A 26,767-nucleotide genomic window follows, 5' to 3' on the forward strand; every position below is an offset into this window, starting at 1 on the left:
TTTCCAAAGAATGGGGAAAATAGGAGAATCTGACCACCTGCTCCTTTCTAACAAGTGACCTCTAACAAGTAACCCAAATAGTCCAGTTCACCCCCAAAACTCCAAAATACAACAGGTCAGTTCAATTCAGCAAATACCTATTTTACAGAAGAGAAAACCAAGGCCTGGGAAAAGGAAGAAAAATGACAACTCAAGAAGGCACAGCTAGGAAGTAGCTGAGCTGGGATAAGAACCCAGATCTTCAACCTCCAAGTTCAATTGGGATTTCCATGAGCCCCGGGGCTTATCATGCACTTCCTATCTCCTATGGTTGTTGTGAGGAAAGCCACTTTGTAAACATTGGAACGTGAGCTGTTCAAAGTATTAACATCCATTCACCCACACAGACTCTAGATGTCCTGGTTAATGTGTGTGGGGGGCAAAGATTGGCAGAACAATGCAGAAAAGACTGATTTAGATTGGGATGCCCGGAAGTCAAAGGAAGACCAAGATCTTCACAGCCATAGCCTAGGGAGAAGGCTCCTTCCTACAGGGGAAAATTTTTGCCCCAAACCAGTTTGTTCAGTTTCATTTAGTGACTCAAGGAGTTGACCAGAGCATAGAATCTGGTTTGCAAAGGAAGGGGGTGGGGAGGAGGCAGTGAAGGGCAGGCTGGGAGAAGGCACCATACCCTAGCAAGACCAAATGATGGAATGTATATTGAAGTGCTTTATGAACAGTGGAGTTTTCTCCACTCTTTCTTTCACTTCCCAGGGACTCAGTTTCCTCATCTGCAAAATGAGAATTAAAACCACTTTCCTCACAGAGCTGTTGTAAGACCAACCCACATGAGAAATTGTATATAAATAACATTGTAAACCTTCAATTCTGTGGCTGTTTTTGTTGTTCAGTAATTTTAGTTAGGTCCGACTTCCTGTGATCCCATTTGGGGTTTTCTGGGCAAAGATACTGGAGTGGTTTGCCATTTCCTTCTCCATCTCATTTCACAGGTGAGGAAACTGAGGCAAACAGGGTGAGATGACTAGCTCAGGGTCACACAGCTAGGAAATGTCTGAGGCCAGATCTGAACTCAGGAAGAGGAGTTTTCCTGACTCCAGGTTTGAAGCTGTGCCGCCTAGCTGCCTCCCTCCCATACCTAGGGCCTTCCTGGTGCCAATTTGCCTCTGAAGGGAGTCCCCCAACCCAGTAACAAACAATCCCTTCCAAATTTCAGGAGTTTAAGGTATAATGGGGGTGATCAGGAGAGGCTGAGGTTTTAGTGTAACCTCAGTGGACTCAGGAAGGGTCCTGGACCAGGGTTCAGAACAGGCCTCAGACACATCTTGGCCCTGTGACTCTGGACACAGACCACACCCTTGTCAATGGCCCAGGCAAGACTGTAAGTAATAGGTGATCTGAAGAAGGCCAGACTGCTGAAGGGACTCAGCTGTACCATTTCCTTTGGCTCTCAGCCCAGCCCATCTACTTTGGACCTCAGCTTCCCCCTCCATACTGCAGCCTGAATGAACGGGTCAGAATAGGAAGGCACCCAAGCTAACATCACCATTCAACTGAGGCCCCGGAAGTGCAAAGGGCTTGCTCCATGTCCCAGAAGTGACAGGGAGGAATTCGAAGCTGGTCCTCCACTCCAGAGCCCGCCCTGGGGAATGCGCCCAGCCTGGTTGTCTCCTGGAAGATGCTCTGCAGCTCGTGAAGGGTTTAGAGAGCTACCCTATTCATCGTACAGCGTCTACAATAAAATGTTGCATCTCTTTGTCCTGGTGTTCTCTCCTCTGTAGATTGCAAGTTCCTGGGACGGGCTCTCGCTTATTTTTTCATCGCTATTGCTCAGCGCAGTAGCTGGCAAATAGCATTCCCCGGTTTTTTGAGTCGGTTTCCTTCTCCAGCTCATTTTACAAAGGCAAACAGGGTTGAATGACTTGCCCAGAGTCACACGGCTAGGGAGTGTCTGAGGCCAAATTTGAGCTCACAAATTTGGGCTCCCTGCCTCCAGGCCCCCAGCTGTCCCAGAAGGCATTTAATAAGTGTTTACTGGGGAACAGGATCCCCCCTTGTCCCACCCCAGGGGCTTCCTAGCAGCGTCTCCTCCCCCCTACACAGCAAAGACTACACACGTAGAGTGTAAACTCCCGGAGGGAGGGGGTTGCCTCAGTTTCCTCTCTCACTCCCCGCAATCAATAAGTTCGGGCAGAGAGAACAGCTGATTCCCAAAGCAAAGCCAGACCTGGTGGCGCTGAGACCTCGAGGTCGGAAGCACGTGCCGATCGCCCCGCCCCGGCCCCGCCCCCAGACCCAGGCCCCGCCCCCGGCCCGGCTTTCTATGCCTTTAAGCGCCGAGACCACGGCCCCGCCCACATCCGTCCGACTTCACTTCCTTCGCGGTAGAGAAGCTGGGAAACGGCGAGGAAGAGGAGGGAGCCCGCGCCCCCAGCCCCAGCCATGGGCCCCCCGCCAACGCTCGGGGCCGCCAGTCCCGCGCACCTCGCCCTGGCCTGCTGCTGCTGCTGCCTGCTGCTCCTCGTCGCCTCTGCCTCGGCCCCAGAAGGGCTCGGAAAGGGTCAGACTGCCTGCTCTCCCCACCCCCAACGCCGACCCCCCCCCCCCCCCGCTGCCGGGGCCCTCCTGCGGGGCCCCCCAGCACCCCCCCACCCTGCCGGAGTCCCCCTGCACCTCCCCCCTGCTGGGGCCCCCAGCACCCCACCACACTGCCGGAGCCCCCCTGCACCTCCACCCTGCTGGAGGCCCCCCTGCACTCCCCAATCTGCTCAAGGCCCCCTGCACCCTCCATCCTGCTGGAACCCTCCTGTACCTTCACTCTGCTGGAGCCCCCCTGCACCCCTACCCTACTGGACCCTGCCTGTACCACCTCCTGTGTTTTTAGCCCCTCCTCTAGGCTTCCAGGTCTCCCTTGTACTCCCCCCTCCCCCCACTGTAGTTCTAAACTACTTTGGGCTCTAACCCTTCTCTGTCCTGTTCAACTCCCAGATTCTCCAAACCCCTCCCACTTTACTACGGCCCTCTGCACTCCTAAACCCCGATTCCTTATCTTAGGCCCCCTCTGCACTCCTGGACTCCCCTGTGAGCTTCAGGATGCCCCCTGGGCCCCTTGCACCACCCTGTGTGCCTCCCCCAGCAGTGGGACTGGATGTCCTCTGACATCCTGCCCCAACATTCATGCGGCACTTTAAGGTTTGCAAAGCTTTATAGATTCTGTCCTACCTGTGACTGTGTGGAGCTGAGGACCTAACCTCTCTCTCAGTGCTCTAGGGGCTCTCTAAGGCTGTGAATTGCAGAGAAAGTAGCAACCTGCATCAATAAAGGAACTTTCCTGATCCTGGAGTTCCCTATACTCATCCAATCACAGTTCTGGCTCCTTTTGTCTTTCTTTGTAGCCTTGGTGACTAGTATACAGTAAGCACCTAATTAGTGCTTGTTGGCTGACCTGACTCTACCTGTCCCTTGAATTGATTCTCAGAGCACCTTAGAGCTGCTCTTGTGATCCCTCTTTTTATTTTTATTTTTGGAGGAGGAAGGTAGGGCAATTGGGATTAAGTGACTTGCCAAATGTCACACAGCTAGTTTGTGTGTGTGTGTGTGTGTGTGTGTGTGTGTGTGTGTGTTTAGTGTCTGAAGTCATATTTGAACTCAGGTCCTCCTGACTCTAGGGCTGGTGCGCTATTCACTGCGCCACCTAGCTGCCCCGATCCCTCTTTTATAGACAAGGACACTGAGACTGTGAGAAATGCAGCTGCTGTGCCTCTGAATCAGGATTCAAGCAGGTTCTTTCTGGTCCCAAGTCTCTCTATTAAACCCCAGGACTGCCCATAGACCCCACAAGAATGAGCTCCTAAGATTTGGTGGAGGAGAGTATGTGGAACGAGGTCTGTAGTGGATGGAGCTGGATCTGGAGTCAGGAAGACTTGTGTTTAAATCCAGCGTCAGATACTTCCTGTGTGACCTGGACAAGTCCCCAGTCTCTGTCTGCCTCAGTTTCATCAGTTGTAAAATAGATATTTGTAAAGCCCTTTGCAGACCTTAAAGTGCCACACACCTCTAGCTGTTGTGGTTATTAATATGTTCTATATACCCCCACCTCCTTCCTCAGAGAAGTCCTCAGACAGTAGAACTGGGGAGTCCTCGCCCCTTTTGTCCAGGATGGCCATTGGTGAAGGCTCTGTGGACATAGGATTCTTTCAGGTCCCTTTGCCAGTGACCTGAGTTAGGTAACTTCTGGGCAGGTGACAGCATGGCCAGAGACAGGAGATGACACAGGATCTTAGCAGCTGGGCAAAAACTGCTTCCTCCTAGGACTGGCCCTTCCCAGGCCACACTGATCCCAGTTGGGTCCTGGATCTGGGGCTGCCAAGCGATAAGGGGAAAAGGATCCAATGTCACTGTTTTCAGAGCTTGAAGGGACCCTGGGGCTTATCTAGTACAATTCTGGAGAGGTTCATAGCTTTTCTTTGGGATTTTCTCAGACAGGGTCAGGATGGATCAGGGAGATGGGACAATTATGTATAAGCTACTTGTTTAAAAAAAATAAAAAGGAATACTTTACATTTGTGGAACTCTAGATAGCTTGCCCAGTGGAGTACATAACTGCAGTCTTACTTTCCTCATTTTAGTAATAATAGCTGCCATTCATATGGGGTAGCCCTGAAGTCTTAGATTTAAGTTAGTTTTAGTTCTGGTTTTCAGCTTTAGTAGGTAAAGGCTAACATGGCAAAGAAAACTCAATCATCCACAACCATTTTATTAGGTACCTACCATGGGCCAGGCCCTGCACTGGGCACTGGGTTTACAAAGACAAATGAGCAGCCATCCTGTGGAGCACCATGGGTAGCTCAGAGGAGATTGGGATGAGTGTGAAACTGCTCTCCTAGCTTCAGGGAGGAATGATACCCAGAAGGGAGTTTTCAGCTTGAGAGCAGAAAGGGCACAGCTGGGGACAGTCACAGCATCTCTGAGTAGGGAGGGCTCTTGGCAGCCACCCAGTTCATCTTGTTCCTGAAAAGGGGGTTTCCTTTACAAGTGGGCATCCATCTTCTGTTTGAAGACCTCCAGGAATGGGGAGCTCACCACCTATAGAGGAAGCCCATTCCACTCTGGGATAGCACTTAGGGTTAGCAAGTTCTTTGCAACTTTGCAAAATGTCCCATTGCTTGTGGCTTGAATAGAAGTCCCTCCTCCATAGGACAAGCCTTTGGATGCCTGAAGCCCCAGTTTTCTCTTCTCTAGGCTAAACAACATCCTGATTCCTTCAGCTGGTCCTCCTTTGTTGGGCACTCTCCAGCATGAATGCTTGACCCTGATTCCAGTCCCGGCTCTCCCCACAGCGCACGGACTCCTCAATGTGGCCATGCTTTATTGCCACTGTGAGCTTTCATGTCTCTGTCTGTGAAGGGACAGCAGTAATCTGCCTGCCTGATGACAGTAGGGGATCATGTGGCACTTTGCAGACCCCTGTGATTATGTTGTCAGCCTCCTGCTGGCTTTTCTCAATGGAAAAGTTTACTTTAAGCCTTTGTCTTTCCAGGTTTTGGGGATCACATTCACTGGAGAACACTAGAAGATGGAAAGAATGAGGCAGCTGCCAGGTAGGTGGAATCTCTACTGGTGATCTTATTAGATAACAGAGGACCCACCTTCCAGAGTGGTGGTGTGGGATGGTGGAAAGGACTCTGGCTCCAGTCTGAGAATCTGGGTCCAAATTCTGCATCTGATGTTTACTGCTTGTGTGACCTTGGACAGATCACTTCCCTGGACCTGTTTCCTGATGAAAGGGATATGTAACTTAAGTGTTCCTGTCTGGCTCCAGATTGATGATCCCTCTGACCCAGATTTCAGGAAGGGGGCTAAGGCCATACTAAAAAGCAGGGGATGGAGATAAATGACTGCCCAGGACTTCTAAACTGGATTAGATTGGTTAGCATGGGTTCTGTAAGAGTCAGGAAGAGGTGACCACAAGGAGACCAGGAGGGGAGGGAAGCAAAGAATATAGATGCTCCGTGTTACCTTTGACAATAGTTGGGCAAGTAGTAACCAGTAAATTGGGTCCGTGGCTTTTCAATGACCAGAGACCTCGAGGGGGGAATCACCAGTCTTCATATGGTATGGAGGAGTACAGAGGTGGGTAGATGGGGAAGAGCCTATGAGTGGTTAGAGGACAGACAGCATTGTGGGGGTGGGGACCACCCTTCTCGGACAGTCAAGAACTGTTAATTGTTTATGGGACCCATCAGCATCTTGCAGGCCTTATCAGTGGACCAGAGTTCTGGACACTCTGGTGCCTAGAAGGATTTGTGGGGAGATAAGATCCTCCCTAATTGTACAAGGACAGCCAAGAACAGACAGTAGACTTTTCGGAGATGATAACAAGTTAACTCGTAACTTTAAACTAACTCAGAGGAAAGGCTGACTCATTTATAAAATTAATACAGCATAAAATCAGTTAAATTCCTATAGTAGAAACATTTTGACATTTTTATCTCCTGTGGGCAGGCTTTCAGCTTGGAGGTAGCTAGGTGGGGCAGTGGATAGAGCACTGGGCCTGGCCTCAGACACTCACTGTGTGACCCTAGGCGAGTCACTTGACCTCTGCCTCAGTTTCCCTGTTAAATGGGACTAATAGTAGGTACTAATAGTACCTACCTTTTAGGTAGTTGTGATGATCGGGTCAGATCAGATTTGTAAAGCGCTTAGCACATAAGAGGTGCCACGAAAACGCAAGCTATTGTCATTGTCATTCACAAACAGTGTTAACAACACGGCCTTTCTGGCGGACTGCACACTTTGTTTAAGTGAGCCCAGAGGCTTCAAGGCCAAGACAGGAAAGGCTGTCGTGGTCCACACTGAGAAAGGCCCAGTATTCACGATTGGGAAGGTGATGGGACCATGGCAGACCCCAATGGAGCCATGTGTTGGGTTCTGTGTGCCTCCCTTTAGGAAGGACATTGACAATCTGGAGAGTACCCAGAAAACAAAGTGGGAGGAGCCTGGCGACCTATTAAGTCTAAGGAATTGGGAGTGTTAGCTTGGAGAGGAGAAGGCTTATGGGGCCCAGGAGAGCTTTCTTCACATATAAGAAGGGCTGTTATATATGAAAGGGATCAGCCTAGTATTCCTTGGTCCCATAGAACAGATCTGGGAGTTGGGAGGGAAGGAATTACAGTGCTTCTAACAGCCCCAGGCCATGTGCTAGAGGAAGGGGCTGCTTTAGAAGGTGGGGTGCTCCTCACTGCATATTCCTGCAGAGGATGGGTGTTTCTAGGATGTCACATCAGGGACACTTGTTTAGGTATAGATTGAACTGGATGGCTCCAGAGGCCCCTTCCAGCTCTGGCCTTCTGTGAGTCTATAGTCCTTTATAAAGAATTAATTTTGAAAATAACCTCTTAATGGGGTTGCCACCTCTTTAGCTAGGAATCCTCCAGAATCCATCCTTATCTCCTGTCTTCAGAAGGATGGAGATCTGGTATGAGGAGAGCCTTTGCTCATCTTCCACACATGTGCTTTGAGGAATCTCTGGATGCCCTGGGCTAGAAAAGAATGTAGTAGTAGCCTGATCCCTGCTAAAGCCCTTACATTTAGGCTTCTGGAAAGAGCCAAGGGATTGAAGAGGATTTGGCAAGTTCTGTGTCTGATTCCTTATTTGGGAACTAAACTGTACCCCTGTTTTAGGGTCTTGAGAAAGTATCCAGAGAGTTAGAGACCTCATCTTTCTTGCCGTCTTTGAAGCCTTACCTGTGACACCTTAAAACGTCATCACCCAGGTCTTGACCCTAAAACAAAAAAACTGAGTGGTTTGTTAATGCCATGGCACACTCACAAATGAATAGAAAGGCACTTACTAAGAGTTTACTATATTCAAAGACCTAAGGATACAGAGAGAAAAGCAATAAGTCCCCACTCTCAAAAAACTCACATTCTAAAGGAGGAGATGCATTTAAAATTTCAGCTGCAAGTCAGGTGGAAAGGTCCCATGATGCCTAGGTATATCGGCCAAGCAGAAGATCATGCACCTTCTTTGATAGCAGTGATGATGTTGAACCATTTGATGATGCCCTAAAGTCATGGGCTATTATTGTTTCATAGTAAATGCTGTAAAGGGGTTCCATTAACTCTGGCCTGGGCACTGTGAGCTGTTTTGGAGTACCTGGTTATTTTATTTTAATTTATTCTATTTTTTTTTCTTTTTGGAGGGCATTTGGGGTTAAGTGCCTTGCCCAAGGTCACAGAGCTAGTTTTGTGTTAAGTGTCTGAGGCCAGATTTGAACTCCGGTCCTCCCGACTCCAGGGCCCCTGCTGTATTCACTGAGACACCTAGTCGACCCTCTTGGTGTTGGGTGGGGTGGGTAAGAGGATGATCAATCAATCAACAAACATTTATTAAATGCCTACTGTGTGAGTGAGGAAAATACAAGGTAATGCACACTCTGTCCTCAGAGCCTTACAGTCTAATGGTGAGAGTGTGGGGACAAAAAACTTGGGTTCAGATTCCGCCCCCACTTTCCCTACACTGAAGCTCTCTCCAAGCTTCTCACTGAGGCAGCCTCACTTGGGGGGAAAGAGCTCTAGACTTAGACTTGGAGGACCCGGCTTTGCACTTGCACGCACCTCGGCCTCTTCCTCTCCAAATGGAAAGGGCCCCAGGTGACCGCTTGGGCGGGGTGGCCGGGATGGCCGGGATGGAGCCCAGCAGCAGATTGCCCGAGGCCGGCATGGACTGGGCCACGGGAGGGGGCAGGTGTACCACCCGCTCCCCCGGGGCTGCTCCAGCAGAGGCCGGATGGTGACTCTCCAGGGGATCTTGTTTCTGTGCGCTCCCCCCCACCCCCAGCATCCTGTGATTTTGTAGCCCCACGTGGATGCTGGCTTTGCCTCTCTGAGCTCATGGGTGACAGTGTCACACACACACACATACCCTCCCCCCCGTTTGTCTCAGTTTCCCCATCTGTAAGAGGGGCTTGGTCTGGACGAAGCTGGAGGCCTCCACCTTCCGGCCAGTTCTAGGGCCGGCCCTGGGTGGGGGAGGGGCCAGTCTTGGCCTCATTTCCTCCCTCCCCCCCAGTTGAGGCTTTGGAAAGGGCCCCCCCTCAAGAATTAGTGGTTTGGGGTACAGTTCTCCACATCGGGGCGAGGAGAGAGTGGGTTTATCGACGCCGTGGTCCCTGATAACGGCCCCCACGTCCTAAGGGACGTAGTCCCCTTTTGATCTGCCCGGTACTGGTCCTCCTGACCTCTTTTCGCCCACGTGAGAGACCAGTGACTGCCTCCTCCCCTCCCCGCTACCATAGCAACGGGGCTTTGGCCGCTTTCCCCTCTTTCCTCCGCCTGCTCTCCTGAGTTGCGCGCTGATTGGCTGCGGTAGCTGCGCGCTGATTGGCCAGGGGCGTGGAACGGAAGTCTAGGTAGTGCTTCCGGCGGCCCTAGCCCAGCCCCCCGGAAGCGGTCTTGCCGGTGGTCATGCCGCTGGTGGTTCTGTGCGGCCTGCCGGATAGCGGCCGGAGCCGGCGCGGGGACGAGCTGCGGAGGGCGCTGGAGGCCGAGGGTCGCCCCGTGACGGTCGTGCGCGATGCTGACGTGCTCGGGCCCGGCGGGCCGGCGGCGCTGTGCGAAGCCTACTCTGACCCGACCCGCGAGAAGGCGCTGCGCGCAGCCCTCAAGGCCTCAGTGGAGCGCGACCTCAGCCCCCGGGTTGTCGTCCTCATCGATTCCCTTAACTACATCAAAGGCTTCCGCTACGAGCTCTACTGCCTGGCCCGGGCAGCGCGCACCCCACTCTGCCTGCTCTACTGCCTGAAGCCCCGGCCGCGGGCGCCAGGCCCCCGGGAGGACGACCGACCCCAGGCTGGACCCGCTGCTGGCAGCTGGAGGCCGAAGGCCGCGGCCGCGGAGCCCCGGGAGGACTGCAAGCCTCCGGAGGAGAGCCCCCAGGAGGGCCCAGACGCTCCGTGCCCAGAAGAGAGAGGGGCTCTGGAGGTCTCCGGGCCTGAGCCGGTGCCCCCCGAACCCGGGAGCCCGCAGCCGGGGCCAGACCCGGGTTTCCCCCCTGAGCTCTTGGAGGCTCTGGCCCAGAGGTTTGAGGCCCCAGACTCGAGGAATCGCTGGGACCGGCCCCTCTTCACGGTGCTGGGCCCTGAGGAGCCCCTGCCCCTGGGCCAGATCCGGGCAGCCCTCTTCGAGAGCCAGACGCCTGCCCCCCACCAGGCCACGCAGTCACAGCCTCTGTCGTCCGCCACCTTCCTGCACCAGCTGGACCAGGTCACCAGCCAGGTCCTGGCGGCCCTGATGGAGGCACAGAAAACCGCAGTCCCGGGGGACGTGCTGGCCCTGCCCGGGACCACAGAGCGGCTGCTATTCACGCGCCCCCTCTCCCTGGCTGAGCTGAGCCGCCTACGGCGCCAGTTCATCTCCTACACTAAGCTGCACCCCAACAAGGAGAACCTGCCCCAGTTGGCCAACATGTTCCTGCAGTACCTGGGCCAGAGCCTCCACTGAGGGGGCGAGGCCACTGACTGGTGCCTGGGAGAGTAGGACAGCTGATGGACGGCCTTGGCTTTGTACGCTTGTATTCTGGGAAGTAGGGAAACTTGGACGCTGAACTTCCTTCTCAGTCCGGAGGCAGCTAGAGAGAAGACTCAAAATGGACAAGAACCTATAAAGGAAGAGAATTCTGTTTTTCAGCTGATGTGGTGCAATAAAAGGTTTTTGTTTTTTTTCCATTGGAGTCATTCATTGCTGGGAATACCAGGGTCATAGATTTAGAACTCAAAGGGAGCTAGAGGCCTTTGAACTAGACAGGAAGAGTTTCTCAGGGTTGCTAAGGGTCTCTGGGACAGACATCTGCTGTATTCTATGCTTGAGTGACATTTGGTTTATAGTGTGTAATTGTTCTTGAGATGATGGGGATGATAGCCAGAGAGTCCTGGACATCTGTGTCCACTGGGGCCTTGTGAAATGTTTGGTGGCTCCTATAGCTGGAATTTTTGTATACCTTAGCAGGTCGTGTAGTGGACAGGACAGTGAAATGGGAGACTTCAGTCTGCGATCACTCAGAGCTGTGTGGTCTTGGGCTGGTCACTTGTCTTTTCTGGGCCTAGGATGAAGGTTTGACTGGAGCCGGGGTTTTATAATCAAGGAATCTGTGAACTTGGATTGGGGTGGGGGGTGGCATCACTATTTTTAACATTTGGTTTCCCTTGTAATACTATTTTGCTAATTTAAAAACATTATGAGAAGGTTTTGTAGGCTTCACCAGACTGCCCAAGGAATCCAGGACCCAAAAAGGTTAGGAACCCCTGGATTAGAAGGCTCAATTAGGGTTCCTTCCAACTGGTTTTTTAATTTGAAAGTCCTGCTCACATCTGATTATATGATATGGCTTCTGTGGTTTAATGTTTTATGCTCTATGGTTCTGAGCACTTTGTACACCTGAAAGTACTCTGTCAGTGCCAATTATTTTTAAAATGCCAGAACCAGAAAGTGCCTGACCCATTATTGAGTTCCACCCCATCCTTTTATTCATGAGAAAACTGAAGACCAGAGATGGGATATTGACAAGGTCACCAACCTGGACTCCATCCCAGGTCTCCTGGTCCCTAAAGGGCCAGCACTTCCCCTCCTCCTCACAGCCATTGGAAACCCCAGGAAGGTTCTGAGGGGGGGATGTTGAGACCTAGGGATGATAACAGGACATATCTACTTAGAGCTAGAAGTAATGTAGCTCTAGTAATCTAGTGTGGTCAATTGGTCAGATAACAAGCATTTATGAAGTGCTTACTGTATGCTCAGCACTGGGAATACACAATCAAAAGTGAGACAGTCATAGGGGAGACAAATATGTAGAGTCCAGCCTGTTACTGAAGCCCTGGTTCTGCTGCTATATCCTGAAGACCATGAGACCTTTCCATTTGCCATACTGCTCACTCCTAGCTAGAGTGAGAGGGAAAAACTGACTTTTCTGTGGCTATTTCCATCACTTAGCACAGGGTTGACATATATGATACATATATATCTTTTCTTTCATTCTGTCGAAAATATCCCTGATGTCCTCCGTCCTTGACTTGAGCACCTCCAAGCAAAGGGAGAAGTGGCCACCACACCTTTGGACAGATCTGCTCATTAGGACTCTATATTGGAGCTGAAATCTGCCTCTATTGTAGCCTTTCTTCCCCCCCCCCACCCCCCCTTCTAGTTCTGGTTCCCCGGGCCAAGTAGAACAAGTCACAAGAAGAGAAATTCATTTGTTTCAGTTGTCTTAAAGTGGCAAAATTAAGGTTGGATCTGACTTACTTCATCTGAGTTTCAGAACGCTTTAAATGGCTTAGGTATTGGGGTAAGAAACAGGGTGATTTCCTCCTCCAAGATGCTTCTTTGAGCAGGTAGGCTGCCTGGCTCAGTGGTTAGGAGTCAGGAAGACTGAGTTCAAATCCAGACTGGCCGGTACTAGTTGTGTGACCCTAGGCACGTCATATAACCTCTGCCTCAGTTTCCTCATCTGTAAAATGTAGGTTATAGTAGTACCTAACTCAGGATTGTAAGGGTCAATTGAGATTATTTGTAAAATGCCCAGGATATAGTAGGTAAACCAATTATATTTAAATATTATTATTATTATTGCTTTTTGAAGGGGGGAAAGCAGGGCAGTTGGGGTTAAGTGACTTGGACAAGGTCCCACGGCTAGTAAGCGTTAAGTGTCTGGGGTCAGATTTGAACTCAGGTCCTCCTGACTCTGGGGCCAGTACTCTATTCACTGCGCCACCTAGCTGCCCCAAACAAATTATTTTTTTTAAAATTCATGGACCTCAGGTTAACCCCTGCTTAAAAAAAAAAAGACCATTATATAAAGAAAGTTCACATGTATAATCCTCTTTTTTTGTTCTTTGTGTATTGCAAAGTTTACATTACATTTTGCATTGGTTGTTAAATTTATAATTTAAAAAATAGTGCTTTAAAAGGAATGTTTCCCTAGATTAGACTTAGTGGAACATTGTGGATGGAGGGAATAGGTTTTTTTGGGAGAAGCAAGCCTTGAAGGATATGAATTTTGAGGTGAGATCAGCTACACTACGATATTAGTGACCTTCCATTTGCCAGACATCTTTTTGTTCACATCAGCTTTCCCTGTGACAGTACAGCCTTAGACAATTTCAGGAGTTGTAGCCAAAAAAATTCCCTGGTGATGAGGACTTAGCTAGGCTGGTCCTCAGGGGGGACAGAGATATAGTCTGTCTACTTTGGTGGGACCCCCTTGAGTCTGTGCTCCCCTAGTCTGACCTTTTCAAACCCAGAGCCATCAAGATGCATGAGAAAAGGATGTCTCTGTTAAAAATGTGCTGATCGATGCTTTAAAGAAGATACTCTTATTGCTTCCCAATTGCTCTCTGACCAGTAGCACCCTCTCTTATAGACAGGAAGTCCAGTTATGCCAAACAGACGGACAGACTATGTCTGACAAGTGTTTGCCCCTCCCCCTAGTCCACCTCTATTGAGAAGAGGGAAGTTTGTCCCACCCTCATTTCCAAGGAGGATTTTTACAGCAACTGAATGAATGAGGGGTGTGGCCTGAGCTGACTGACCATGTGCTTGTTTTGTTTTCTAAGTGGGCTGCCCCTGATGGTCATCATCCATAAGTCCTGGTGTGGCGCCTGCAAAGGTACGTATTCGCCAGGAATTTCAGCGTCTCTGAAGGAGACATGCGCCTGTCATTCAGAGGGCATTTCTTGTTACTTGTACTTTTTGGTGTTATTATGCATGATGATTTGGGGGTATAGAAGACAGCTAGGACACTGTCCCTGCCCCCATGAAACTCACCTTCTCATCCAGAGGCACAGTGAAACAGCTCTGGGTTTGGTGTTGGGCCTGGATTTAAATTCTGCCTCTGTCCTGTGTGACTTGGGGCTAGTTACGTCACCCCTCTGAGCCCTGTCAGGTTCCTCTGTAAAGTTAACACTTGATTTGTATGAGAAGTTTTCCTGGTCTCCCATGACTCCTCATGGCTTTTTTGCCTTGAGAGACAGCTTGACCTAGTGGAGAGATTGCTATGAGACTTGGGTTCTAATCCTGTCTCAAACACTGACTAGCTGTGAAAGTACTAGAGATAGAAGGGGCCTTAGAGGTCATCTGGCTGACCTCCCTCCTTTTACAGATGAGGAAACTGAGGCCCAGAAACATAACATTTCTTCCCCAAGTCTCCTTGATGGCGAGGAGCAGAGCCAGGCTCGGCAGGTCACTCAGTAGCACATGGCCTTGGTTTCCTTAACGAGGTGATTGGACTGGCCAGCCATTGAAGTCATTGTGTTCTATTCTAAGCCCGTGAGCCCATGTTCTCTGCGTTCCATCCAAACCACAGTATTCTCCTTCCGCTGTTCTTGTCTTGTCCTTTCCTTCCCCCACACCCTTGATCGTGTTGTACTCCCTCCACTAAAACCAAATCTTCCTGCTGAAGCCTTCCCACAGGGCCCAGATCAGGACCTTCTGACTCCTCCCTCTTCAGGCTGGAGCCCCATCCTATGCACTAATCACATCCTGCCCGTATCCTGAGTTATGTCTGTATGTGATGTCTTGTTCCCCTCACCAGAGTCTAGCCCCCTTAATAAAAGGGTGTGTTCTGTGAAGTTTGGATTTGGTCAAAGGGCCACATGTGGCCTCCGAGCTGAAGGTTCCCCCACCTCGCACTAGTCTGTAAGCTCTATGAGGGCAGGACCTGTGTCACACTTTCATCTTTACATAGAACCTTGTACCCAGTAAGTGTTTAATAAATGTTTTCTTGGTATAGAGGTTGTCTGGTAGTGGCCTTTGTAGATACTCGGCCATGCTCCAGTTTGCAGAGATAGGGTAGGGTGTGGAAGCAGTGAGGCTTCATGGCACAGGGGACTGGGGAGGATGGGGAGGACCAGAAGTGGCCTAGCAGTGGGAGGAAAGCACTCAGGAAGAGCACAGGGAGAAAGTCAGGAGTGAGTGGCATTCCTTAGATCCGCCATGTAGAGGGGGTGGACTGAGGCTCAGAGAGCTCATTTGTTTAGGGCCACATGGCTGGGGGAGCTGGAATCCAGAACGTCCAGCTCAGGCCCAGATCCAGCCACCAGCAGCACCCTGACTTAAGATCCCAGGTTTGGAGCTGGAAGGGACATTGGACCAGCCATCAGGTCCGATCATTTTACTGATAAGAAAACAGGCCCAGGGTCCCACAAGTAGGAAGTGTCCTAGGCAGGATCTGAATTTGGGTCTTTGTGACTCTAAGCCTGGGACACTCTTCACTGAGCCCCCTCGCTGCTCGAAAGACAGGGTACCTAGTAATTTTAAGAAGTGATAGGGTATCGTGAAGACCTGGGCTGGCATCCTGGCTTTGCGCCTTATTCTGGGCCTCAGCTCCCTCATGCGTGCAGTGAGGGGATTGGGCTGAGTGGCCTCTGAGGACCCTTTTGCCTCGAGGTGGGGTCCTCATTGAGAAGCAGCATGACTGGTGTTGGGATCAGACTAGGATGGAATTCTGCCAGAGCTGCTCATTACTTGTGTGATGTTGGATAAGCTCCTTCCCCTTCTCGGATCCTCAGTCTTCTCATCTGTAAAGTGGGGGTGGTCGTCATCCTCATCATCATCATCATAGCTTAGTACTTCTATGGAGCTTCGAGATTTGCAAAGCACTTGACAGATACTTTATTTTTATGAAATAGTGCTCAGGGTTGTTACAAGGAGAGTGCCTTTGTAATCCCCAAAGTAGTATAGAAATGGGTGAAATTATGATGTACAAGCCCTTTCATGACAGTCAGGGCCCAGGGTTCAGATCAGGTGAAGACAGATTTTACTTTTAAATCATTTTGTCCTTTTTTTTCTTTTTCTTTTTTAAAAAATCAGCCTTAAAGCCTTTGTTTGCGGAGTCCAAGGAGATCTCAGAACTTGCCCACAATTTTATTATGGTCAATCTTGAGGTAAGGTTGGAGGAGGTTCCCTGTCTGTTGGGAGTAAAGGGGCAAAGGCAGAACTTAGTACATGTGTGCTGATCGGTTTCCCCCTTGACATGCTCTAAATCAAAGATCAGAGTTGGTGCTAAGTATGGTACCTGCCACACAGTAGGTGCCCAATAAGTGCTTTTCCATTCATTGGAATAGATCTCAAAAGCCATTTAGTCTAATCCTTGTGACCCAGCTTGGGTACCCAGGGATGGATATTTGCCTATGACAAATATGGGGGCTACTCATCCTCCTCGGAAATGTGTTTACATACATATAGCTTGCTTTTGGAACTATAGGTGGGTTCTTACTGTTAGCATTTTTTTAAATTGACTTTTTTTCCCATCACCTATATTTTCTCCATGGTGGCACTTTTCCCTTCTTACTTACAGTAATCCTTGTTTTATAATGAAGTATAAAAAAAAGAGAGGAGAGTTTTTAAAATTGACTTGAGACATCCACCTGATGTAATGAGAGTTTGACATAATGTATTGTTTATTTAACTTAATTGTTTTCATTTAACAAAAATCTATTTTCCCTCCCTCCTCTCCTCCATTAAAAGAAAAAAAAAGAAAAACCTTGTTACAAATTTACATAGTCAAAGGAAACACATTCCTTCAGTGATCATGCCCAAAGAAAAATGTTCCCTTCGGTATCCTGAGCCCACCCCATCTCTGTCAGGAGGTGGGCGACCTGCTTTATTAGCTATCCTCTGGAAATGTGGGTGGTCATCATATTGATCAGAGTCCTGAAGTCTGTCACAGTTGTTTGTCTTTACAATAGTGTTGTTAATTCACTTTTTAAAAAATTTTACTCACTTTACTCTGTCAGTTCATACAAGTCTTCTCAGGTTTCTTTGAAACAATCCTTTCATCATTTCTTATAGCACAGTAATGTTTCATTAGATTCACATTTGCTTAGCCTGGGTCCTCCCTCAATGTGCAGGTTGTATCTACCATGAAAAGAATCGGTATCAATATTTGTGTACGTGTGGGTCATTTTCCTCTTTCTTTGGCCTCGTTAGGTCTTAGGCCTGGTGTGGTGTCTCTGGGTCAAAGGGTAGATACGATTGAGTTATTTTGGGGGCATGATTCAAAATTGTTTTCCAGCACAGCTGTTGTCTGCTGACCTCTGGGCCATTCCCTTTCCTTCCTCAAAGAATTCAGTGTTTTACTCACAGTCTTTGTTCCCCAGCTCCCGCCATCATATTAGGGGACTTCAGCGTACAGATTGCTATTCCTCTCGATATCTTCATCTCTGGGTTCTTCTGCTTGCTCAGTTCTCATAATATGCTCCTCCACTCCACTCAGCCCCACATAGAGATGGCTACACCCTTGTTCTGGCCATTGCCCAGAGAAATTCCATTTCCATGTTGGTGAGCTTTGAAATTCACTTATCTAATCACAACCTATTAGCTTTCTACCTCTCCCTTTGTCTTGCAGCTCTTCTGCAGCCTCACTGTGACTTCCAATCCCTTGACCCCTCACTTAGCTCTCTCCTAAGCCATTACCCCTGTAGTAGCCATACTTTTCTCCATCTTGACCCCCTGGTGGACCAATTCAACTCTACCCTGCCCTCCTGAGTCTCTTGCCCCCTTATTATTTTTCTTTATTCTATCCTTTTGTTTTGTTTCATTTTGGGGAAGAATTGGGGCAGTTAACTCTTTTGCCTTATGTAGTTTTCTTTATGATTTTTTGAAAGTTAGCTCTGGAAAACCAGGCTTTGTTAAAGCCCATTATGAGACAATGGAGCTTCTTGACTATGCCTTTAAACCCAAATCACTCTGCCTTTCACTGATTGGCCAGTAATATAGGTCCCAGCTCAAGCCTCACTTATGCTGTGTTTGGGTTTTGATGGCTCAGAGTGAGTCTGTGTAGCAGTTTTTTCTGTTCTGGCCAGAAATTCTTAGGGTCCTTCCCCTCCCAGATTGATTTTTTTGTGAAGGCAAACTAGGCCATCTTTTGCCTCAGTTCTTACCTAGCCTAAAATCACTGAATGGGTGTTACCTCAGGCAAATTGAGACTTAATTTAAAAAGGTCCTGGGCCATCACCAGTTATCTTGACCTGGGTCCTGCCACTGGACTCTGAATGACCCTGGAGGAATGAGGCTGATGACCTTGAACAGCTCTGCCCCACTTACATCCAGTTCACTTGCAAGTCAAGACATTGCCCTCCTGATGTCATAGGAAAGCAGGGCCTTCTATAGGAAGCCTTCATGTAGTGCCTCCCCTTTGTCAGTTATCCCTGAGAGTTACTCTGTCTATATCTCCTTCGTACACAGTGGTTTGCTTATTGTTTCCCTCGTTAGACTCTGAGCTGCTTGGGGGCTGGGGGCTGTGTTTTGCCCCAGTGCACAGTCCCTGGCACATAGTCGGCTCTTAATGAATGCTTATTGACTGACTGACCGACAGCACACTCCTCACTCTGCTTTGTCGTTCAGCACTCTGGGTTGTTCTTCCTAGTCACGTGATTGTCCTTGTATCCGTTGCTCTCTTGGTCCTGCCCCTTTCCTTTTGTATCCTTTCATAAAAGTCTTCCCCTGCTTCTCACAGTTCTTATTCGTGCTTTCCCACAGCTCAGCCATGCTTCATTCCACCCATGCAGCACACCTTGTCCATCCATTCCCCAGTTTTCACTTTGCTACCCCAGAAAGCACTGCTGTGATACTGGGGTGTACATAGCAGCTCTTGCTTTTTCTGATCAACTCAGCCAAAACCAATGAGGCATCTACAGGGTGACTGTGATAGACAGGACAAAAATAAACCCCTTCCTACCTTCGACATATTTTTATTCTGCTGGGAAGTAGAGGCAGCCTGCTATAGTGGGGAGAGCACTGGTTTTGATTTCAGTGGTTTTGGATTCAAATCCTGGTGCTGTTATTATCTATGTGACCCGTAACCTCTTGGGTCCACCATGGTGGGGACAGAGGCAATGATTTAAACCCAGATTCTCTGGCTGCAGAGCTAGCCGTCCTTCCCACGTGCCATGCTAACCCACAGTTAAGCAAGGGGAGATTCACCAGGAGACGCAGGCCTTTCTCAAGGATATGGCAGGGGCTTGGGTCAGATGCTCTGAGGGGAGAACTGTCAGGGACAAGAGCGATCCTGAAGGTGCCGTGGAGGAAGGCACGTGGGGGATGAGTGGGAATTCCAGATACCCGCTGTTGGGTGAGGTGAATCATCCCGCCTTGATTGTTCACAGGATGAAGAGGAACCAAAGGATGAAGCCTTTAGCCCGGATGGCGGGTATATTCCAAGAATCCTTTTCCTAGGTAAGCTCAAGCTTTGTGCTCTGGATATTGGAATAGTACATAATAAATAAAATAAAACTGGAATAATATATAATAAATAAATATGGAATAAATACATGCCTGGAGGTGAAAGGGAAAGAGGGAAGAAGCATTCACACGCTAAGGTGTGGTCAGAGCTGTTATTGTGCCCGTTTTACAGATGAGGAATCTGAGGCAGGCAAGGTTAAGTTACGTTCCCAGGGTCTCACAGCTAAGTCTTCCTGACTCCAGACTCAGTGCTCTATCCACCGTGTCACCTAGCTGCCCCAAAACTTTACTTGATTCTCACAAGAACCCTGGGAGGTAGGTGCTGTTATTATCCTGATTGTACAGTCAAGGAAACTGAGGCAGGCAGAAGTTAAGTGACTTACCTAGGATCACACAGCTAGAAAGTGCCTGAGGCTGGATTTGAACTCCAGGCCCAGGGCTCTGTTCTGCTCTATGTTTCCATCCACCTGGTGGCAGCATTGACCCCCAGATCACAGAAAATGTTCCTGAGAACCAACACTAGATTCTTTTTCTTCTTTGAAATTGGAAGCTTTGTGTGAAATGATGCACAGTGAAAGAAGAAGAACCCAAATAATAGTACATACAATGACTAGCAACAATGTAAATGAAACACTGGTAAAAGGAAGGCCAAGTGTGAAAGCAACAGTAACCAAACCCTCAAAGAGACAGACCAAAGCCAGCCACGGCCTGGGCCTCCCTCCTCTCAGCCGAGGCGGGCGGCACCAGGGAGGACGCTGCGGGCGCTGTGTGGGTGCTTCTAATTAGCTCGCTCTTTGATAAAAGGGAAAGCTCAATTCCAGCAGCGCTCCCAGAAATAACTGTGATGTAGGAACAAGAGACATCGATAAAACTTTTTTTTTTTTAAGAAAAATGTCCAAAGACTCAACGGCCGCTCCAAACTATCCCCTACTTGGGATACAATAGAGGTCAAGAAAAAAAAAGCCAAGGAAATGTGAGCCAAGACATGTCTGGGGCATGAGACAGAACAGGACGGCATTCTGGACGAAAGGCTGAATCTTGCTTACTGGGCACAAGAAAGCAAACGGAAAGGTTCCTTGAGGTATAATGGAGTCTCCACATTGGGGAAAGGGGTACCTCTGGAGAAAACAGAAGAAAAGGCATGGCAGTGGGGGAGTGACAGAGGACGATGGCCCAGTTCTCTCCCAGGCCTGAAGCCTGAATCTTCACTCCTAACAGTAGACACACTCCTGCTCTAGCTGGTTACTCCAGAGCAGAAGGTAATGGTTGTGTTTATTTAATAACTTTATTTTAGGGGAAAAAAACCCTCTTTGGAACCATTTGTTAAATAACAACAAAAATATCTCTGGCCAGCCACACAAAAGCATTTTGTGGGCTACTCTGCTGGTCCACCTGGTCAGATTTCTCCATCTTTCCTCTGCTCTGGCCTAGACCTGAGTCAGGGCCAATCTTGGTAGAGAAGCAACCTTGTCAAAGGAAGCGACTCCCAGCCAGGGGACACAGTATCATATTTTACAGTGTCCGCCTGTTTAACCCTTCGCACATCAAAGGAGGGTAGAAAAGATGCCTTAACTGGGTTAACACAGTTCTGCCTGTACAGACGCCCTCAGTCTGTTCAACTGAGAACAGATCAAGCAGTGAGCAAAGAAAGAGAGGAGAGCTAAGCTGGAGACAGACTGAGAAGTCAAATTAGTGCTGTCAGGGAAAAACAAAATCAAACCCCACCTCGAATCCCATTCCATTCTATCTCTAGGAGTCCAAACAGCCAGCTCTCACTGGGCTGACAGCAGATTCTTTTTCCAGTTAGAAAACCCCTGCAAGCTAGAGGCAAACCTTCCCCTGAGGCTCCCGAGCATTTCTGGAGGATAAAGAGAGGGGCTACAGTACACAGAGAGCTCTTTTACAGTAGCTGGAAGGTGTTAAGGCCAACATCTCATCGAAGGTCAGTGATGGTGACTACTCGGTCCACAACAGTTACATGACTGCAGGTGCAGAGCGGAGGAGGATCCTTGCAATGTGGGTGAAATCCTTTTTGGCGACAGGAAGAAACCTCCCCCAGTCCATGGTCCGTCAGCCTAAAGAATCCTGCTTACTGAAACTTGGGGGAGCAGACAATGGCAATCGACTCTGGTAGCATCATCTGATACGAGCAGTGCGTATGCAGGTCCACACGAGAGAGGAAAGCTGTCTGCGGTGGGGTGAGTGTGTACCCAGCTCAGGGTGATGAGGCCCTGCTGATCCTGGATGAGGAACAACTTCTCCTCGTTCTCCATGTTGCAGTAATCAGGTCCTGAACAACTCTGCTTGGGGATGAGGACGTGGGTGAAGGTAAATTCATTCTTCATCAGCTTCCCACAGAGGATCCCACACGTCTCCACACCACGGATAGTGTTGGCATCAGCCAGCTGGAGGAACTGCGGGCAGAGCATCTGGGGTACCACCATATGGTGAAGTCCATCTGTTGTAGGCATGTGTGCTGGGCTGCTCCAGGCTTCAAGGACCTGTCCACCACTGGGGGCTTGGCCAGCCCAGACCCAGGGCTCAGGAGGCCAGGAGCTGCAGGGAATACGTCTGTCAGGGGTCTCTACACCAAGCACCAGAGGACCACCTGGAATCTCAGGGCCTGCATCTGGCTTCCCAAATTCCTGCACTATCTGAAGCCGCTCCTTCTCTGGCTTCCCAAATTCCTGCACTATCTGAAGCCGCTCCTTCTCCAGTTCCTGACGACGGATCATTTCTTCAAAGGCATTGAACTGTTCCTGTTCTGCCTGCTGCTACTTCTGCTGGGCTACCCATTGTCATTCCTCTTCCAGCTGCTGCTGGATGGCCAAGTTTTGAGCGAGTTTCCTTCTTCCTTCTCCCATTGTATTCCACCTATTCTTTGGGATATCTCTTCAACAGCTTCTTCTTCAACTCTTCCACTTTGGGAAACGTGATCTCTTTTAGTTTCTTCACAGTTTCTTCTTTTCAGGGATGATTGCTGTCTTATAGTCTCTGTGCTTCGGTAGCTTCTCAAGAAAAAGCATGATGTATCTGTCGCGTGCTCAATGTTGCCTTCCTCGGAGTAAATGGACGCCATGCGGATGATCTCCACTCCCGAACGAAAGTACCGTCGCTGGGGAACATCTTTGTTGACCTCCACTGCGATGCCCACTTGGATGAGGGCTCGGACACTCTCGTCGGGGGAGGCTCACATCCCCGTGGTCAGGCATCAAGGCCAGGATGTTCTGGAGTATGTGTGTCCCTTTGAGCAAGTCCTTTCACCTCTGGGTCTTGGTTTCTTCACCTGCCTCTCAGCTTCCTTGGTCCAGGCCTGCTAACACTAGATTCTTAAGTTATCAAATGGCACACAGTCAAGATGGTGCTCATTCCTGTTCCCCTTTAAGGTTTGTGAAGCCCCTTTTTTACAGCTGTTCTGTAAGTGGGTTGAACAAGGTTAGTCTATAGATGAATAAATAGAAGGGACATGACCTGTCCAAGGTCATGTGGCCAGCAAGTGCATTTCATCAGTCAGTCAACACTGGTGCCAGGCATGGTGCTAAGTGATGGGAGTACAGAAAGAAGCAGAAGACAACCCCTGCCTTCAGGAGGCCACAGTCTGGTGGGGGCAGGGCAGCCAGGAGGCCAGGGTCACTGGACAGAACAGTACAAGGGGTGGGTGTGAGGTGTGAGAAGACTGGCGAAGTAGGAGGGGACCAGGTTAGGAAGGGCTTTGAAGGCCCCCACCTTTCATAATTGACTGGAACTATCTGGGGTGGGGGATTGGACCTGAGCTTTTGGAAAATCACTTGGATGAAGGATAGACTGGGGTGGAGAAGGATGGTGGCAGAAGGAAGGAAGCAGGGCTGGCGCTCTGAATCCTGGGGGCTCTCAGTAGGGATGAAAGGGGTTCTCACCTTTACTGTCGGACATTTCGACTCTCTGTGTACGTCATATCCCTCTGCTAGACTGAGGGTTCTCTGGGGATGTGTCCTGTGGCTCCTGGAAATGCAGCCTCTATCCCGGTGCTGAGCTTACATAGCCCTCACTAACTATCTAAGAAGTTTGTTGGGGGGTGGCCAGGTAGCACAGTGAGTAAGAGCAGCGGCCCCAGTGTCAGGATGACCTGGGGGATTGAGTCCGGGCTCAGACACTTAGCACCACACCCAGAAATAACTGGCCTTGTAACCTTGAGCAAGTTACTTAACCCCAATTGCTTTAAAAAAAAAAATTGTTGTGGGTGTGAGTAGAATGAGGCTTATCACAACTTATGCCCCTTTTTTTGAGAGAAGGACTAGAGAGCTGCTGTCAGAAGCAGGAGGGCCTGGGTTCAAGTCTTACCGCTGACCCATTAGTGGCTGTATGATTTTGAGCAGTCTTCAGTTCTCAGAGGCCCAGGCAATTCTCTAAGACTGAGTTATGGATGAGTTGCTGGCAAGTCTCTGTCAGTGAAGAGTTTCCTCACAATGAAATCATGGATCTAGGCCCTATTCCTTGTTCCTGATGCAGGGGCTGGAGTACTGGATCTGGAATCAGGAAATCCTGAGTTTAAATCCTACTTCAGATCCCTAAACACCATGTGACACTTAACCTCAGTTTCCTCATCTATAAAATGGGGTGATTTTGGTACCCACCTCCCAGAGTTCTTGCAAGAATCAGATGAGATGTGTGTAAAGTGCCTTGTGAACCTCAAAGCACTCTTTATGAATGTTGAGTTGTGGTTATTGTTAATAATAATACATATTTGAGCTTTTGTTCCCCTTACTTTAGATCCCAGTGGCCAGGTGCGCCCTGAAATCATCAATGGGAAAGGAAACCCCAGCTACAAGTACTTCTACATCAACGCTGAGCAGGGTATGTAGGGGTGCCAGGGGGATGGGGTGGGCAGGGCTACAGCTCCCCAGCTTGGCCAGGGAGTAGCAAGTTCAGGATCTGCAATGAGAAAGTCGATTGAAGAAGTCTTTATGAAGTGCCGATTGTGTGCTTTTATAAAGTACCTACTTTGTGCCTAGACCCTGCGGCAAGCTGGGGACTGAAGAGGGTACAGGGAGGTGTAAATTCAGCAGCTCTTTTATGACCAAAATCTGAAACTAGTTAAAACTCACTTTTAGCTGGTTAATTTCTGTGTTGGTGGTAACAGAGAGCCGAAAGGCTGCATCATCCCCTGCTAGGGCTTCAGAGAGATGATGGAAGCGGCAGGCCCTTCTGCAGGCCCTTGTGTTTATCTGGTACATTTAAGAGAAGCCGTGTTGCTTAATTGGAGACAGCCATGGGAACGTGCAGTGGGGGATGGGCAAGAAGAGAAGGATGTGGGGTAGCATCTGACCTCTCCAAAGTTAGAGCAGGCCACCAACCTGCTGCCCACGACCAGCCTGAGGGCTCCAGAGTGAGGTGGGAAGGCCTTTAGCTAGGGGGTCCCTGGGGAGACCTGGAGGCGGGGAGAGTTGTGGGAGGTTGCCCTTGCAACCTGGCACTTAGTCCACCAAGCTTCCTCTGATCGAGTGGAAAGATCCACCAGAATATCATACCAAAGGCCAGCTTTGCAGGGTGCTGGTTTGCCACTGCCCCTCCTTCCCACATTTGGAGTATTTTCTGTGCTTAGCACTACATTTTAGGAAGGCCCTTAACAAGCTGGTAGGTATCCTGAAGAGGGCAACCTGACTGGACTCGAGACCTGCCTTAGGAGGCCAGAAAAACTCCTCGATGTCTTCACATACTTAAAGATCCTGTGCATGGAGGAAGTGCCAGGAGCACTGGGTGCTGGTTCTGAGTGTATTTAAGCCTCTCTAGGGTGGAGCAGGTTGTCCTGAAAGGCGCTCCCACTCCCCGGAGGTCTTCACAGGAAGGGTGGATGACCTCTTGTGAATGAGCACTCACTTGTCATGTATGGGCCCTGAGGTCCTTCTGACTCTGAGAGTCTCATTCTTGATCCCCTGCCTCCTGGTTCTGAGGGCCCGGGTCACAAAATCACCCTATATGTTTACTCTCCCCTCAGGATCATTGAGGGGTCAGTCACTACCTTGTCCATGTTCCTGAATTCTTTTCCAAAAGGCTCCTTTGCTCCCTTGTTTTTTGTTTCTAATCATTTTTCATGTCAATTGCAAATTTGATCCTTCAATAGTCCAGCCCCGTACATCATCTCCCAGCATTGGTCCAGCTCCCTGCCTTTGTACTGGCTGCCCACTGTCTCTGGAGCACTCTCCCTCTCCCCCTGGACTCGGCCTTGCTGGCTAGAGACTGCATTCAGATCCCCTTCTCCAGAAAGCCTTTCCCAGCCCCCTGAGATCACCTCCCATCCACTCTGCATATATCTTGTATGGACCTGGTCGTATCCCCCAGCTTGTCTCCACCATCAGAATGTGAAATCCTCAGGGTGGCTAGGTAGCACAGTGAATAGAGCACCGGCCTTGGAATCAGGAAGACCTGGGTTCAAATCCGGCCTCAGACACTTAACACAAAAACTAGCCATGTGACCTTGGGCAAGTCACTTAACCCCAGTTGCCCTCCCAAAAAAAAGAAATCTTTGAAGACAGGATCTGTATTGGCCTCTCTTTGTGTGCCCAGTGCTGAGCACAGGGTCTGGCACATAGCAATTGCCATGCCCAAAGGACTTGTGGACAGACTTGACCAACACAAGCATTTCATGATACAAAAAACAGGCAGGGGGAGAAATCTAAGAAGGATTGGGCTCCTGTTGGGTCCAGCTCTTTGTAAAGCAGTGTCAGGTTTAACAAGGTGGTAGCACAGTCGCCCCCTGGTAACCCCTCCTGACCTCTTTTTTCTCCTTTGTGTGACCTCTTCTTATTTGTCCCTTGATTTTTTCCAGTGGTTGAGGGGATGAAGGAAGCCCAGGAGAAGCTGACGGGTGACTCCTTCAAAAAAAAACATCTGGAAGATGAACTGTGACTGACTGGGAGCTTGCCCCTTCCTTCCCTGGAATAAAAATTTGTGGGGAGGAATCTTCTGGAAGAGACCAGGAGATGTGGCTTGCACTGGAAGGCAGGACCTGCCCTTCTGGGAAAGGGCTCCATCCTGAGAAAATCCAGTTTTCCCATCCAGTAGCATGTCCTGGGATTCCTCCCCTCCTTCCCTGCCACCTTTCCACTAATCTGCCTGTTTGGCCTGAAAAGGGGCGTTGGATTGCCTTGGGGATGGGCCCTCGCCACACGTGCTCGCTTCTCATCCCTTCTTGCCTGTCCTCCATGCCTGACTCACGAGGGCATTGAGAGTGTGGGCAGGATCACTGCCCTCGAGCAAACCAGCTCATCAGGTTCTGTTTCCAAAGGTTGGTCAGTGGCTCTGGCCCCACAGGGGCACCAGGGAATATTAGTTCCCTGCCGTTGACCTTCCTTTCTCTTGTCTCTCTTTCCCCTGTTTGTTCCAGGAATTAAGCGAACTCTGAGTTAGCTCCCCTTCCCCACCCCCATGGTCTATGTCTGAGCAATGCCTCACCGTCTATAGATCCATTCTAGTCATTTCATCACACTGTATTTTTGTACTAGGGTTGGGAAAATGACTTGTAGTTTAATTAAACTTTTAAATAATGCTTTAAAAGAAA

General features: G+C 49.5%; 2 protein-coding genes and 1 pseudogene across 2 annotated transcripts; 2 read left to right on the forward strand and 1 right to left on the reverse strand.

Moving 5' to 3' along the window:
• The first annotated feature begins 2,355 nt into the window (after positions 1-2,355).
• LOC138164986 (thioredoxin domain-containing protein 12-like) lies at positions 2,356-26,767 on the forward strand. Its single transcript, XM_069093007.1, has 7 exons — positions 2,356-2,557; positions 5,537-5,597; positions 13,605-13,657; positions 15,859-15,932; positions 19,155-19,224; positions 23,980-24,063; positions 26,036-26,767. The coding sequence occupies exons 1-7, from the start codon at positions 2,440-2,442 to the stop codon at positions 26,113-26,115; spliced, it is 540 nt and encodes a 179-aa protein (XP_068949108.1). The 5' UTR covers positions 2,356-2,439; the 3' UTR covers positions 26,116-26,767.
• Positions 9,416-10,724, forward strand: LOC138164821 (protein KTI12 homolog). The gene has a single exon (XM_069092751.1). It carries the CDS (start codon positions 9,466-9,468, stop codon positions 10,498-10,500), a length of 1,035 nt encoding a protein of 344 aa, XP_068948852.1. The 5' UTR covers positions 9,416-9,465; the 3' UTR covers positions 10,501-10,724.
• LOC138164822 (STAM-binding protein pseudogene) lies at positions 20,621-22,672 on the reverse strand (annotated as a pseudogene).

Source organism: Petaurus breviceps, unplaced genomic scaffold (assembly GCF_028583685.1).
Source record: "Petaurus breviceps papuanus isolate PSGF00001 unplaced genomic scaffold, PetGlider_PUasm1.0 207, whole genome shotgun sequence".
Lineage (NCBI taxonomy): Eukaryota > Metazoa > Chordata > Mammalia > Diprotodontia > Petauridae > Petaurus > Petaurus breviceps.